Source organism: Haliaeetus leucocephalus, unplaced genomic scaffold (assembly GCF_000737465.1).
Source record: "Haliaeetus leucocephalus isolate CR32 unplaced genomic scaffold, Haliaeetus_leucocephalus-4.0 Scaffold200, whole genome shotgun sequence".
In the NCBI taxonomy this organism is placed as follows: Eukaryota; Metazoa; Chordata; class Aves; order Accipitriformes; family Accipitridae; genus Haliaeetus; species Haliaeetus leucocephalus.
Genome location: NW_010972636.1, coordinates 831,833 through 847,698, shown reverse-complemented (window position 1 = coordinate 847,698; position 15,866 = coordinate 831,833). Strand labels below are relative to the sequence as shown.

At 48.0% G+C, this 15,866-nt stretch overlaps 1 protein-coding gene across 1 annotated transcript in view; it reads right to left on the bottom strand.

The window, feature by feature from the left end:
* Window positions 1-3,622: 3,622 nt before the first annotated feature.
* LSP1 (lymphocyte-specific protein 1) overlaps window positions 3,623-15,866 on the bottom strand; it is a 50,485-nt gene continuing 38,241 nt past the window's right edge. Inside the window, exons 8-11 of the mRNA XM_010566005.1 lie at window positions 15,629-15,769; window positions 14,750-14,830; window positions 13,755-13,869; window positions 3,623-3,856 (exon numbers count right to left, since the gene is read on the bottom strand). Of these exons, the coding sequence (XP_010564307.1) occupies window positions 13,780-13,869; window positions 14,750-14,830; window positions 15,629-15,769 (312 nt within the window). The 3' untranslated portion in view covers window positions 3,623-3,856; window positions 13,755-13,779. The remainder of the gene's footprint in view (window positions 3,857-13,754; window positions 13,870-14,749; window positions 14,831-15,628; window positions 15,770-15,866) is intronic.

The window sequence follows — 15,866 nt, the reverse complement described above, 5'->3', positions numbered from 1 at the left end:
CATCAGCTAACCTTTCCCCAAGTTTAAACAACACTGGTTTATGGCCTGCAAGAAACAGGCATTGCAATGGTCGTGGACCTTATTTTTCAATTCTGTCTCACATATGCTCACGTAGAATCATCTGTTAAACCTTGTTGGAAGAAAACCAGCACTGAAGCCTGCTACAGGACAAACAGCACATTTCAGTATTACTGTAGCCCCCACAGATTTATTAAGAGTGGATACTGTACAAAAGGACATTCCCCTTCTGCATAATCTAAACAGACAGGATGGGGAAAGAAGAAAATTGGAGAGAAGCACCACCTTGAGGTGTGCCTCAAGGTCAGAGCACTGAGAGCCCACGTAGGGGTTCCAGCCCCTCTCTTTGGGCACCATCGACCTGCAAAGAGGATGGTAATTTGGGATAGCCTGGCAGCACAGGGAACACGGGCAGCCAACAGATACAGGGACCAGGAAAGCATTGCTCTTCTCCACCAGGCTTTGAGGGTAAACTTAATCCTGCAAGAAAGTCTCTCTTGGTGCCTCAGTTTGTCCTTATTATGCTCAAAATGCAACAGTCCCAGGAAAAGACAGAGCTATGGTCTTACAATGAAAGCCTGAGAGATACCAATGCTGCAAAAAATACAATATTGCAAAAAATGAATGTAGGAAAGATGGAGCAGTCAGCTGCTGAATGAAATCAGACCGGTAACTGCTACAGAGAGGCACAGCCTGCTCTCCTTTACTCACGGAAGCAGGATGAGTCCCCAGGAGCACTCTTCACATCCCTAGGAGAGCAGAGGTCCCAGTGACACACAGAGATGCACAGGAAAGCTGGAAGCAGGCTGCTTTGCAAAGGTTGCAGCATAACTTCACCACCACACGCAGTGGTTTCTCCACAGCAAATTCACCTGCAGAAGCTTTTCATTTTAGTGAGACGTGAGCAGAAGCACTTCACAGATGCCTCATTTTCTTCTGAAGTGAGCAACAAAATCAGCCACAATGCCCTGTGCTTGCTGCTGAGGGGAGAAATGAGCCTTCATCCCCTCTTAGCATTCCCCAAGATGCACATCCAGAGCACCCGGGCTGCAGCATCCCTTTTTTGGGGGGGGATGGGAGGGGTGGTTCACCATTCTGGTAACCCCACTGCCCCTCCCACCACCATGTGTGCACCACGCTACTTTGGGAGGAGAAACAGCATGTCATAAAGTTAATTTAATTGTGGAAAAATTTCCCCCGGCAGGTATAGGTACCTCATAAAGAGCTATATGCATCTGCTCTATGCCAGGTCTTTTCCCTGGTTCCTCACCACCACCAGTGCACTCTGGTCTCACCAGTTTCCATGTAACCTGCTCACTTCTGTGCTGTGACCAGAACCTGAATTACAGCAGTTGTTTCTGTTGAAACCACATCTACGTCCACGTAGGCTTTAACTGGGGACAATATGCCCTGCAAATTAACCCTCCTTAGAGAAGGAATCTCACACAAGCAGCCTTTGTGGCCTTTTCTGCACTCTCCATGCTGGCCGGGCACAGGAATAGTAACAGGAGTTTGCGGCCATCCTCTCCACCAGCCAACTGCAGAACAGAGTTGAAACAAATTGGTGCAACCAGTTTGCATGCATGCAAGGGCACAATACCGCTGCTTTCTCCTCACGCCAGGACATCTCTATACACCCCTTGCTACTGCTCTGGCCTTGCTTGAAAATCCCACCATGGCAGAGGAAGGGCTGAAGGGAGGAAGATGGGGCCAGATGGTGTCCATGCTCCCCAGTGCTCTCTAAGGAACACCAACTCCTTGAATTCCTACCTCCAGGAGGAGCTGAAGCAGAGGATGGAGAGGACTAGGGTACCAATAAGCAGAAAAATGACAGCTACAAGCAATATCTGATTAACTTTCCTCTTCCTAATACTTTAAGAAAGCATAGGTAAGGAAAGCACAAACTATTTGTTGTCTCTACACCACAGAAGTGTTATTACTCAGAAGGTCAGCTCCATAAAAAAAGGTTTTTCATTAGATGGTTCCAGATAGGGTAGTCAGCTCATTAGAATGCTAGGTTCCTGTACAGACAGGTATATTGGTCTCATCTAAGCTTTATAAGCAGGCTGTAGAGGATTTTTTTTTTTTTAGCTGACATCACCAGTCATTTTTATTGAAGCTTGTGATGTTGCTGAGATCTATCAGCTGGGGACCTAAGCTCTGTGCTTCTCCTAGCTGATCACTTCATGCAAATTCTTCCGCGTGCTGCTCCATCTCTCGCCCAAACACCGCTCATTCCCATTTTACAGTCAATTACCCCCAATAACAATGAAGAATGCAGTGAGATGACAAGGATCTTCTAAATGGGGCAGGCACACAGAAAGCCCTTTTCTTGCATACATCAAGCTCCTTTTCTTCTTGTCACTCAGCCTGATGCTTCTTCTCCTTCACTTCCTGCTCAAGTAGAGAGTTGCAAGGTCTTGGAAAACAGCTTTGCTGCAGGAACTCCTACATCAACAAAATCCTCAGAGTTGCCATTGTTACAACATCTTCCTCAAATTTTATTAAATGCTTACAAAAAAAAAATCCAGGCTGCAGTAAATTTAAGCAGAAAGCACACTGATGAAGGAGGAGAGAGAAGCTGCCCTCCCCTCCAGGAGGGCAGAAACAAATCGCAAAATTATGTTGACAGGGGAAGAGGGTAGGAATAAGACTTTTTAGGAGGGGATAGGGGACATGCTAACACCATGAAGTATGAAGGCGTGGGAGAGCTCAGAAACAGCCCTGGGAGCTGATTTACAGACCTCAGGCCCAAGGCCAGAGTGCCACTCTTTAGGGACTCAGTTTCCCCATGTTCACAGCAAGCCCTGACCTCCCCAAAAAACTCACTAGGATGCCCTTTCACCATGCAGCTTCCAGCATAAGAGCAGCAGCCGTTTCTCAGATATCCTGTCCACCTCCAGGAATGTAGCAGGCAGGTTATCAACATACCCACCACATCTGACATTCAGAAGTGTTTCAATCACTGGCACTGGAGCCCACAGGTTAGAGAACAAGCAAATCCCTTTCCCAGAGAAGGGAGATAATACTAGTGGTCAGCACTCCTCATCTGGGAAAGGAGACCTCCAATCCATGTTAGGGAGAGGAAGGCAGCAGCTACTTGAAACAAAGCTGCTATTGCCACTGTTGAGACAGAAAAGTGGCAGGAACATTTTGGCATGGGTATGTAACTGTGATTAGAGGATGATCTGGGAACTAAAGAAAAAAACAGGACTAAGTTGAATGTGATTTGATGTACACAGAGACAAGTAGATGGAAGTCCCTCAAAGCAGATAATGTAGAGGGTCAGAGGCTGCACTGTAAACAGGGGAAGAGTTTACCCACAGCTGGCACCAAGAGGGTGACAAGTGGTCCTTGCAGTCTCCGCCCATTGCCCTCCTTTCAAACACTGATTCTTTTACCGGGTTTCTTCTGAGCTCCCTTTCTCTCACCACCCAGCCACCAAGAGCCACAAAAGCAGAAATTCTTCATCACATAGCAAAAGCCCTGCCAGCTCAGCAGGGCAGCAGATCCCCCTCTTCCAACACTTGAGAAAGAAGAGAGGGAGTAGAGGGAACAGAACCACAGCCTCCCATCTCCATAGCAGAGCCAGATTTAAAAAAAAAAAAGTGCCAGAGAGTCACATAGAAAGTTAAAACAGGGACAGTTTTGCCAGCTGATCTAGTTCCTTTCATCCAACTGGAGGCAGCATGGGGTATTGCTTACACCCCGAGAGGAGTCAGGCTGTACCAAAGCACACTGACATCAGGCAGGAGAAGAGAAACATCCTTCAATTGTCTTCTGTGGAGCAGAGGAAATAGTGGCATTGAGGGTTGCATCAAGCCAGGACCAAGCTCAGCTGCAAGACAAGAAAACAAGAAGTTTATGCATACCATTTGGCCTGCCACGAGCAATACCCTAGGCTGTACAGAGGCTGCATCTTGTCTAGCAATTACAGGTAGTTCTCTCCCACCCATTTCTACAAAGCCCTGTGAATCAGCCCATAAAGCTTCAGCGCTGCAGGACAGTCAACCCTGCTACGTGCCCGTGGCAGAGTAGATGCCAAGGGCTGCATGCCCGGCAGAGGTCACAGCTGCCCAGGCAGAGGGAAGGATGTGCTACTGCCCAGCCATCTCCTGAGAAGGAGGAGATTAGCAGGTTTCCTTCCAAGCCTGAGAAAGCCACTGAAGCAGAGAGCACGTTCCTACAGCCCCCGACAGCCGCAGCTCTCTACTTGGGACCATCTGCAGCCGTATCGGGTTCCTGCAGCTCTCTATCTGCTCCGTGTGCGACAGCTGGTGCAGCTGAGGGACTCCCGCACACAAATGACTTTTCCATCGCATGATAAATGACTCCTCCATGCTGACACTCTCCCAGTTTGGGGTTGCCTGCAGATGGAGCAGAGTTCGGGAGAACAGTTGGGGTCCAAGAGTGGGTGACCTCCCCTCCACCCACAAGCACTCAACCAGCAGCAGGGAAATCTAACCTTTTGAAAGCCTCTTGACTCAGGTTCTAGCTCCATTTCCTTCCAACTTAGCACAAACCCACCCAAGTTTCTCAGGCAGTATTTTCCCCATTGTCCCTGGGTTTTCAGCTCTGGCCTTTCCGCTGGCAATAAAGCAAGTCCATCTGTCCCTTTGCTTTTGCTTCATTACACAGCAAGGGGGGGAAGACGATCACAAATCTTGCTTGTTGCAGAATTTCTCCTGAGAACACAAAGCTCTGAAGGAGAGTCATCAAAGCCAAGCATGACAGGGAAGGCAAATAAATTAACAGCCGATTTCCTTTTGCTGTCTCTTAGCATCTCTCTGCCTCACTAGTCAAATACACAGACTCCGTCACAGTCAGATGCCATGGAAGTTACCACTCATGTCTCCAAGACCCACAGCACAGCAGGTTTCAAGTCAGTTGGGGTGCTGAGAGAGTAGCGAGAGTGATTTTAAGAGCACAGACTATTGTAAGAGACCACAAATCTTGAGATTATAGGGCACAAAGCAGCCTCTTTCTTTGGGAACAGAGGGAAAGTTTTCCCCATACATGCAGATTATATCTAAACTTCCCACTCCAAGAACCCCCATGCCCTCCTCGGTACCATCTGGCAGTTCACAGCAAATCCCAGACAAGATTCTGCTCTGACCCATGTCAGAAGCTGCATCTTTCTGGGGTGCAGCAGTCTGTAGGACAAGGAAAACACTCAAAGAGCTGATCAGTAGTTGGGAAGTTCACTGCCCTGCCTCTTTAGTATTCCCAACACAAGCTTGAAGCAGGTCAACCTTATAATTTTGCTTTACCAGTGCTGCTAGACCACAGCTCATCCTGTAGTAGAGGCTGTCCGTGGGAAGACATTGAACAGAAGCAGATGAAATCATTCCACAATCAATCCTAACATCAGATGTGTGTACTAGCTCACCTTGCAGATGACAAAAATCACACAAGCAACTACCGATTCCTATACAAACAGAAGCAGAGTAGTGTTGCACAAAAGCAAGTATGCATCTCTCCAACTGAGGCATTTTGGCTTTCTGACCCAGAAGAATCTAGAATATCCACAAGGCTGGGGAGGAGAGCAGGTATATGATGAAGGAATGGGGCTCTCAGCCTTTTTTCAGGCCAGTGCAGACTTATTTCTAAGAGTAGCATTTGAAACAGAGTAACTTCTAATCCCAGCCTTATGCCTAAAGCATGAGGCTGATAAGCCATTGGGAATGCCCAACAGTTGTCACCCCCAGCTGGCACAAATCCCCTCCAAGCCCCCTCGCCAAAACAGCAGGAGGTTTCTCATGTCTGCAGCTGAAATAAATCATAGAATAGTTTGGGTTGGAAGGGACCTTTAAAGGTCATCTAGTCCAGCCCCCCCACACCCCTCCCCGCAATGAGCAGGGACATCTTCAACTAGATCAGGTTGCTGCTCAGACCCCCAATCCAACCTGACCTTGAATGTTTCCAGGGATGGGACATCTACCACCTCTCTGGGCAACCTCCTTCAGTGTTTCACCACCCTCATCATAAAAAATTTCTTCTTTATCTCTAGTCTGAATCTACCCTCTTTTAGTTTAAAACCATTACCCCTTGTCCTGTTGCTACAGGCCCTGCTAAAAAGTCTGTCCCCATCTTTCTTATAAACTCCCTTTAAGTACTGAAAGGCCACAATAAGGTCTCCCCGGAGCCTTCTCTTCTTCAGGCTGAACAACCCCAACCCTCTCAGCCTTTCCTCACAGGAGACGTGTTCCAGCCCTCTGATCATTTTTGTGACCCTCCTCTGGACCCGCTCCAACAGGTCCGTGTCGTTCCTGTACTGAGGAAATCAGTTGGTAGTAGTGCACCACTTACTAGACACTGCCCAGGCCCTGCCCACCACAGCCTCTGTTCTGGAGGACAGCTCATCTACCATGGGGAGGGCTTGACCTTGAAGACTTTATGCCCTACGTGCCACCTCTTCAGTGCTTTCATTTGCTGCTGCATTTTTTTTAATTATTTTTTTTCTTTAAAGAAGAGTCATCCTTCTTCCCCCCATCCACAACCAGTTTTGGCAGATACACCACCTGCTTGCTCGGTACAGATCAACTTCTCAGCCCAGCGCTGACAGCAGCACTGCAAGCCTAAAGGCAACACCAGGCACTCAAGCACAAATAGCCGTTCTGTGCTTTTGAGAGTTTTATTCGGGATAGTTTTCCCACACGGTAGGTATCATGCTACACACCCACACTAACCAGAGCCAGTTGGAGAGCCACCAAGAACCAAGCAGAGCACATGCAATAGCCCCTCTGGGCAACCCTGACATCAGCCCACCACCTCTTCCTTGTTTCAGGATGTTCAGTTGCATCCAGCACTGGGGATTAAGGGGCTCAGTGATTTATGCCTCCTTTCATAGCAAAACTCAGCAACTCTGTGCTGAGAGGCAGGGTTGAGTCAGATTTCTTTCTGGGGGCTGCCAAGAGTCATTGCAGGTCAGAGGCTGAGTTTTTGGTGTTCCCCAGCCTTGCTCAGGAAGAGAAAGAAGAGAACTGAGATTAGTTTTATCTTTCTATCCCCAACACAGACCCTTAGCTCCACTGTGCAGGAAATCTGACTGGTGCTCACCAAAAAGAAGAGGAGATGGCGGTGAGTTAGTGAAAGAGAGCAGGGAAAAGAGCCATGCATCCCCCCAGGAGCAGCACTGTTGGCCAAAGGGGGGTCCAGCTGCAATTGCCAGTGGGGATAAGACCTGACCCAGAACACAACCTATTTCTGTTTCACTGAAGAATCAGTGATACAGGCAGGACAGTGGCAATGCTCCCAAGGGAAAGAGAAAACTTGGTTTCATCTTGAGTGCAGGAGAAGGTGGCCACTATACTTGACACAGCAAGGAAAGACCAGTTAGAGTTAGCATTGTGACAAAGCACTTTCTCACCAGATAAACACAGCTTTTTTGAGGTCCTGCATTTCACAGGGATGTCTTTCTGCCAGCTGAAATCAATCAAGGCCAGTGTTGACTTTGACTCAAATGACACATGTAGTTTATGGCTGTTCTGTTGTACATAACATTGTATCAGAGTATTAATAACTGGAATTTGGAAAGCTATGAAACATGCCTGATTTGTGCCTCTGGAGAATGTTTCAAAGCTTCAGAATTTCAGAACCGCTCTGTTTCTCTTGACATTTCCTTCCAAATCCCTTTAGGACTTGCCAAGACACGAACGTCTGTGGTCCCAAGGAGCTCTCACTGGGTTTTGCGCTATTGCCAGGAGCAGGAGGGCTCCAGGTTTGGCAATACAGCTTCCCCCAGTACATCTCTTGCCCTGCCACACCACCCTCAAGACTGGCTGAGACTACTTGAGAGACTAAGGAAACCAAGACCAATGCTCTTCTCCTACAATACTGACTCCATACTCATAGCTTTTGGAGAGAGGAAGAGGCTGCCTTATGTATGACTATTTCAGAGTCTAGTCCAGGGCTAAGCCCACACCAACTCTAAGCTTTGTGTTTTCTTCCAGGAGATGACAATGCTGATAACGGTATCATCCTCCGTCCAGCCTACTCCCATCCACCACCACCCTTCTCCCCCTCCCACTCTACCAAAGCCTGGGAAGGACAACCTGCGGCTGCAGCGGCTGCTGAAGAAGGCAGCCAAGAAGAATGCCATCCTAGCTTCGGAGCAAGCCAAGTCCTTTCGGTCCAGCCTCTCACCCGTGAATGAGGCCAGCCCTGACCTAGAGCACAATGAGAGCACTCCCCCAGCAGAGACCCCCGAAACCACAGCAGCCACCTCCGCCAGCCTCCCAACCCGCCTCTCCATCAAGCCCATCACCCACTGCATCTCCTCCCCCTTCCGAAAGAGCAAGCCTTTCACACTGAAGGTCACTGAGCAGAGGCGCATTGCCGAACACCTCATGCTCACGACCTCCCCGGCCGTGCCCCTGCTACACAAGCCAGGAGCTCCCAAGACTCCACAGCAGCCTGAAGGCACAGACACCCACCTCCCCTCTCCACAGGACCCTTCAATATCTGTTTTCCCCCAGCTGCCTCCTTCCAGTACACCCAGTAAAGAAAGGGCACCAGAGGTTACCTATGTCACCAAGGTGCATGCTTATTTCCACAGTGTCAAGCCACCCAGGGCTAAGACATCCACATCTAATCAGACCGAAGAAACTGTCAGCCATGAAGACAAAAGGCCTTCTTCTCCAGCACCTGAAACAAGGTACTCTGAACCACCTCCAGGGCAGATACCCACCCTGCTCGATGACAGCAAGGCCATGGCTCCTGCACTGGAGCCTCCCCTCCTTTCTGCTGCAGAGGCAGAGCCTCCTAATGAAGCTCCCAGGCCTGCTCCTACTGAAGAGTCCATCAAGGCCCCTTCACCCAAGCCCAGCCCCGCCGATGCCCACACTGATCAGCCTATGACCCATGGAAGCGACACCGAAATATCTGGATCAGAGATAGCTCCTGAATTACCCAAGCAAGATGGCGACATCCCAAAATCATTGACGCCCAGCACTCCCTGGAGGCAAGCACACCCAGCAACAGCAACCCCAGCACAAGCTGACAGTACTGTGGCCACCTCCACAGACACCGAGGCAGAATGTATCATTCAACCTCAGTTGACCCCCAGCTTACCAAACACCAGCCCTCCCCTCAAAGCTGAGCCAGCACTATCACCTGCAGAAGAAGCAAGACCACCTGGAGCCAATGCCAGTGGCTGGCATCGCCTCAGGAAGCAGCTGATGGTGCAGCCAGAAGCACCCGACTTCCCAGAGCCCGAGCCGGAAAAGCTGGGACAGGAGGAAGGGAACAAGGAGAAGGACAGCTCTCAACCAACTGGTCAAGAGTGCGGGCTGTTTAAATCAAGGGCCACAAGGATGTGGGATGCTATTTTATACCAGATGTCAGTCAACAAGGAGAGGAAGCAGCAAGCAGAAGAGAAGAAGCTGCAGAAGGAAGAAAGAAACTTTCTTCCCCGCCGTTTACCCATCCTTCTACATAAGCCACGCTTCGATGCCCGGAAACTGAAGGAACTGGCTGCCAAACCCATGACAAAGATTACCACTGTCTTTGAGGTGAGCCGGTTTAGACCCAAAGCGGCTGAGGAGCACAGCAAGAGCTTTAACAGAATGGCATCAGGATGGTCAGTCAACTGAAGCCAGACTGCTCCACAGGCCCAAATCTCTGGAGGTTCCTACAGGGCACCAAGCAAGAAAGCACCTATGACTAGGTTTACTGCCCAACAGAGCCAAGTGTAAGGAAAAAATAAAATTAAATCCCTCCAAGCCAGCAGCCTCATGCTGTGGGTTTAAGGGTTACTCTCCATATGTATATAAGCTTAAAAGCATAACATACTGCATCCACAGGTCATGAGCCAGGAAGACAAACATGCACTTGTTTTAAGAGCCAACAACAAGTACTGTGTGCAGTAACATGGGGAAGAGTGGGGAGGCACACAGTGAAGAGGACAAATTGCCTGTAGAAGCAGCCCAGTTTAGAGGATGGTGAAATCTGAGTTTATTTTGTTGTGTTTAAGACCAAAATAAATCCTAGAAACAGAAGCAATTGCAGCTGAGGCAACATGAAGGAATCTGGGTTGCTCCACATCTCCTCTAGGGAGTTTTAGAAACTGAAGTCAAAGAGGGTACACATCACCTCTTTAGCTTCTCCACCAAAAGTGCACCCCACACCCATTCACTGAGAACAAGGTGGAAATTCATCCTTTCACCCAAAGCACAGACAAGGGACAGCATAAAATATCCATCCTGCTCTCACACAGCAGTTCCCCTGCCTAAAAAAATGGGCATCATCACTTGATGTCCTCTTAGGACAGTCTACTAAATCATAGCACACAGAAGACTAACTTTGTTGCAGTAATCAGGTTCTGTTAGGTATTTTACCATGCTTTTTTAAGTACAGCTGGGGACTGGTGTTTTCATGATAACCAACAAGAGCCTGCTTCAGCATGTGGGTATCCAACTCTGTGTATTTAACAAGGTGCTGTTTTCCAGGAGGGTCTGCTAACCGCATGTAGTCTTGTTTTCAGGGGGATCATCGTGATAGTTGCATACCTACTGGTGCCTACTATCCTGAAAAAAAGGGTATTTAAAACAAAATCCCCAACTCTGTCCATCCACAGAGACAACTGTGCTTTCCATCATTACAGTCACCCTTTGCATCTCCATTGCCACCAGGCTTATGAGCATGACATCTGGAGATCAGCTACTTCTGTTTCACAAGGGACTTTGTCATATGCTGGGATGTTCCTACACAGCTAATATAGGATTGCTATGTTTAGTCCAAACAGGAAACTCAATACACAGCTCTTTACATTCTCTTCATGCACAGAGGATATGGAGCTGACCAAAATTTCCCCAAGCCAAACTGCAACCAGACATAGAAACAAAACCAAAAGCCCCTTTTGCTTTTCTGAAGTCTTCAAATTTTGCAATGATACTATAAGAAGAGCTTAGCTATCATCAAACCTTCTCTGAACTTTTCCCTTTGCTGGTCTTATCCTCTCTGTTTTGTAACCCTTTGCCTATTCTAAGGAGGAAAAAAAAAGGGGGGGGGGGGGGGAGGAATAACCCAAGTATCTAAACTTTGGATTTCGCCAATCCCCCAGTTTTCCAAGAAAAAGCTGAAAAGAGGTAGGTTAGAAATGTGCCAGTAATCACGAGTGGATCCCAGGTAAGCCTCTGCAGGATAATTCAACATGCTGCAAGAGAAGGCCATAGAAAGAGATCCACACAGCAACACAAAATCAAAAAAATCAACAAGTGCAGCGTAAAACTTGTAGAATGCCTAATGCAGGTCAAGATGACCTTACCACACAGTGATAAAATGGCACTTTACTGTAGCACAGCTAAATGGATGCCTATGCACAAGAGTTTGCATTCACAAGATCCACAGCATTAGCATGAAGCAGAACAGCCAATATTGATTACACTTGGGAGACTATGTGAATCTGGCCATAGAAGATGGTTTCAGAAGTAATTGTGCTTCAATCCACTGTGTCCTGCAGTGAGGATGACCACCCAGTGAGGATGACAAACCAGTGACTCCCACGTAAGGTTTATGTTTTGCATCTGCTGGGCTTCCCATCAGGCTGTGTCCACAACTCAGCCCCAACTGCACAGGGATGGAGGACAGAAAATCACAAGTGGGGAGAGCGATTCTCACAGTGGGAAGCAGAGGAAGGCAGGTATGGCTACATGGTTTAGCCCTTTTGCCCCAAGAGCGAAGGGCAGAGGCATACAGCAGGCACGGCAAGTCCCGCAGAGACAGACCCTGGCATGAGAGCATCACAGAGGAGAGAACAGATGCCTGGAGACAACAGATTTCCACCAGTCGCTCTGCATTGGGAGCCATTGCAGTGTGTCCCAGCCTGAACGTGCTATGCTGAGCAAGGGAAGAGGAACACTGCTGGGCATGGAGTTTGGTTGTTTTTCAGTGTCAAACAGCCTCAGGCAGTTGCTAAGAGCCCACATGGCCACTTACAGAACACCTCTTGCTCCACAGCCTGCTCAGAGGTCCTGCAGCTCAGGAAGGGGGAGGAGGAAGAAAAACTGTACCTGTGCTGAAGGAACTAGAAAGGTGATAAGGTGGTGTTGAGCAAGCGACACAGGGGTGAGCCAGAAGGGTTTGGAAGCAAAAAGGCAGCAACGAAGGGATCTGGCAGCAGGGAAAAAGGATGAACATAGTTCGGGGGGTTGAGAGGAGCTGGGGAGCAGGGACCTCACAGCACACAAAACAGCCAGCTAAAAACCTAAGATGATAAAAGAGCCAAGATCCTTCAGCTATCACAGTCAAAAACCCTTCCTTGTGAATGAGCCCACAGGGCAACATTGTTGTGCCATGGCTGTTTGGAGTACTGGGTGGATCCTAGAGGACATCCTGTGACAGTCGCTGGCCTTTCAAGAAAGGATGCTGGAAAAAGACCAGAGCCAAGGGCACTTTCCTTTGAGCTCCTTGCAGAAGCTGAAGTAGGGCAAACAAGTCCTGTTTGCTGACAACCTAGCAAAACCTGTTTGCTATAAAGAATTTAAGTTCAGTAGGATCCCACCCAGTGCATTGAAACAGACTTCAGGAAAAAGAAGAGGACTGATCAAAAAGGAGACCTTAAAATAGGTTTCTGAAAGCCACAGGCAGAGAAGCAAGTTGAGGATACAACTCCTGCAGTCTCCTCCTCCTTTACATCTAAAAACATAGCTTTGGGCAGGCTTGGGTTTGTACTGCTGCCCACCTCAAAGTGGCATTCGAGAGATCTTCTCTTCTAAATCGACACCACAAAAGCAAAAAAAACCCAAAACAACATGCTGCACTCAAAAGTCCGCTCCTGGGGGGGGGGAGAAGGAACACAGCCCTCAGAAGAATTCAGAAACAAAAGGTGTTTTGTAGCAGACAGAGCTATTTATAGGCTTGGCTATGAAATAAAGCTTCTTTTTTATAGTAGGAAAAAAGAGAATGAGCTTGTTTTCACCCCTGACAACTTCCTCTCCTCTGACTGTGCCAGATGCTGCCTGGTTGGATCCAACCAGTTATCACCTCCCTCTACACCGTTCCTCCTTATTGCCGCAGCCCTCTACTATCATCCACTCAAGATAACACCAGGATATCTATTAACATAAACACCATATGAGCATGAGATCCAAAGACTGTTTGAAGAGGGCAGAAACAGCAACCCAGCTCTGCCTCCCCCCTTGCTGAACATCAGAGGACAGTCCTTTCTGCTCTGTTGGTCTACCCAGCACAGCAGATGTTCATGTCCTCCCCACTCAACCCTATTAAGGAGTGGTTCCAAGAGGTTACTGAAATCATTAAAAAGTTTTTCCCCTGATTAATTCAGTAAATCTGGGAATTAGACCCCAGAAGCATCTGAATTTCAGGAGTACATCAGCTGCTATGCTCAGACAGAATGACCTCTAGCTATCTACTTCTCCTTGCAACATAAGAGAGCATAAGAAAAACAGGCAATTACAGACTGTTCCTTTGAACTAGCAAAGGCAAATACATCTTCACCCTAACAGCAGTAGCTAAGGGACTTCCTCTGCAGATTAAACTAACACAGGTATCCAGCTTCCTAGCAGCATCAGAAATTCAGAGACCAAAACAAACCCCTGCTGTATACCCACTCCCTTCCAGCTCAAAGTCAGGCGTTTGCCCAGTAGCAAGGCTCCAGGTGTTACCATACAGTACCTTCCAACTTGCCCAAAGTGTAGCTGGCAGAAATAACCCCAACAGCCTGCCAGAACACCACCAGGAGTTTGTTACACAGCACAAGGTCATACTCCACCTACCTGGTTAATGAGTTCTCCAGGCATGCTATTGCTCTGCAGCATCATCTATCAACACCTTCTTGTACTGGCCATGGCCTGTTGCAACAAATTTATACTTTTTGCCAGAAGGAGTAGACTGAACAGAAGAGAAAGAAAGAGCCAAAGTCAGCATTTTTCTCCCTCAAACAAGCAGTCAAGGTCAAATAACTGAAGCCAGAGGACTATGCAATATGGTTGTCTGTAATCCCAGAGGGCTTGGAGTCAGCCTACTTTGTACTCCCTTCTTGCCCCTTCCACGTAAACTCTTTGCACAGACTGACCACCGCTTTCTGTAAGCATAAAGTAACACAGCGAGCACAGGATGTGTAATAGGAAAGGGAAGATGCAACACCAGGCCTCATCTAAGAGCCCAGACCTCCCAAGCCAGGATTGGTTTCACCCATAGCAAGAGCCAGTTTCATTTACCACATACTCGCAGCAGTACCGACTGAGGAACAGACAAGATACTTTGATCTTCCTCTCCCAGCCTAGACAGTTCGAGCAACAGCCGCTTGCTGCATTTTAATAGGCATTCCCACAAATGTACCGGTAGGCACAAAACCCCAGATCCACGTGCAAGTGTTGGTACTGTCTTAGGTTCAGTTCCACTTAATTTTGCACATTTTATTTATTCTCAAGATTAAAAAGCATAACAAGACCAAAGTAACTCACATGTGCAGTTGAATTTGAGCCTAGAAGGCTGGGGCTCCCAACTCATGGGCTGAGAACAACATGCTAGTCATGAGACCCTTCAGTATTACTGGTTACAAAACACTTTCTGCCCCCATTTTTACTAGGGCTGAAGCAATAGCAGCTCACTGTTAGGAAGAGCTCTTAGGTATGTCATTGCATTGATAGATACAGGCAGCCCTTGTCCCAACAGAACATCACCATCTTCTCAATACTTCCAATCCAGTCAAGAGCTCTTTTTTCACAGCAGAGCAAGTGCTTTCATACTCAAACAGATACTAACTCACCTTGATATTGGTCTCGGGTTTGGGATTGCCCTTCTGTTCCCAAAGGCTTCTTTTACTCACAATGTCTCCAGCCACGATATCCTGAGGAGATGATGTTCTCATTACCCTTTACTGCTAACGCTGCTGAACATGCCTTTGTTCACGTCCCTTTCAAACCCACACATCTGATGTCCTTTTTTATTTATAATATCACATCATCTGAGCTATGACAGCTGCAGCTAAACCCCATGACTGTGAAAACTTCTTCCTATTCCCAGTATATCCTAATGTTTTCCTCTCACTCTCTTCAACAAGAACCTGCATCAGACATCCAAGATGTTTATTTTCTTAAGTTTGTCAACTATTCAAGACATGTTAACATCAAGGCTTTTCTTGTGTGGAAGGAATTTTGCTCACATAAACACAGGTTTGCAACCAATGTGTTACAGAATCAGCCTCGCTCTCAATTACCAGAAACTGAATTTATTAAGAGAGCAATACATAATACTCTGCATTTTCCAAGTACAAGTTTATCATCTTGCAACTTTGTGCTCAACAACTGGTGCTCAGTCCTAGCCCCTGCAGAAGACACACACATTCTCCCCACCAGCTGATTTTATTTCCATTTCAAAACAGAGCCTCAGCCAGCATCACAGCGGCTTTCCTAGCTGTGCCACCAAGAAACAATTTGGGGCCCTAGCACAGACAAAGGAAAGCTCTGAGGTGGTACACCCTGCATCCTGATGAAGGCGACTGGATCTCTAATATAGATGCCTTTAGAGCTGGTGGGCACCACCAATGAGCCATACCAACAGGTTAATGCAAACGTAGTGTGTGTTGTGCCCAGAGGCCAACCCCTCTGCCACTGCACAAGCAAGGCAAGTCCTGCAAATGCCATACCTTACAGGGCAGGGACTTCGCGGCAGACTGAGCTGCGACCTCTCCAGTCTCCCAGAGGCTTTTCGTGCTGGCTACCATCATGCTCGTGGTGGGAAGGTCAAGAGAGGGCTGCCGGACAGGTTTTGGAGCCTTTGTGGATGTCTGGAAAATAAATGGAGAAAGATCACCATCAGGGAGTGTGTGGTTTTTCCACCACTCCCCCCCCCCCCCCAAAATTGGGGCCCCCAGGGGGGGGGGG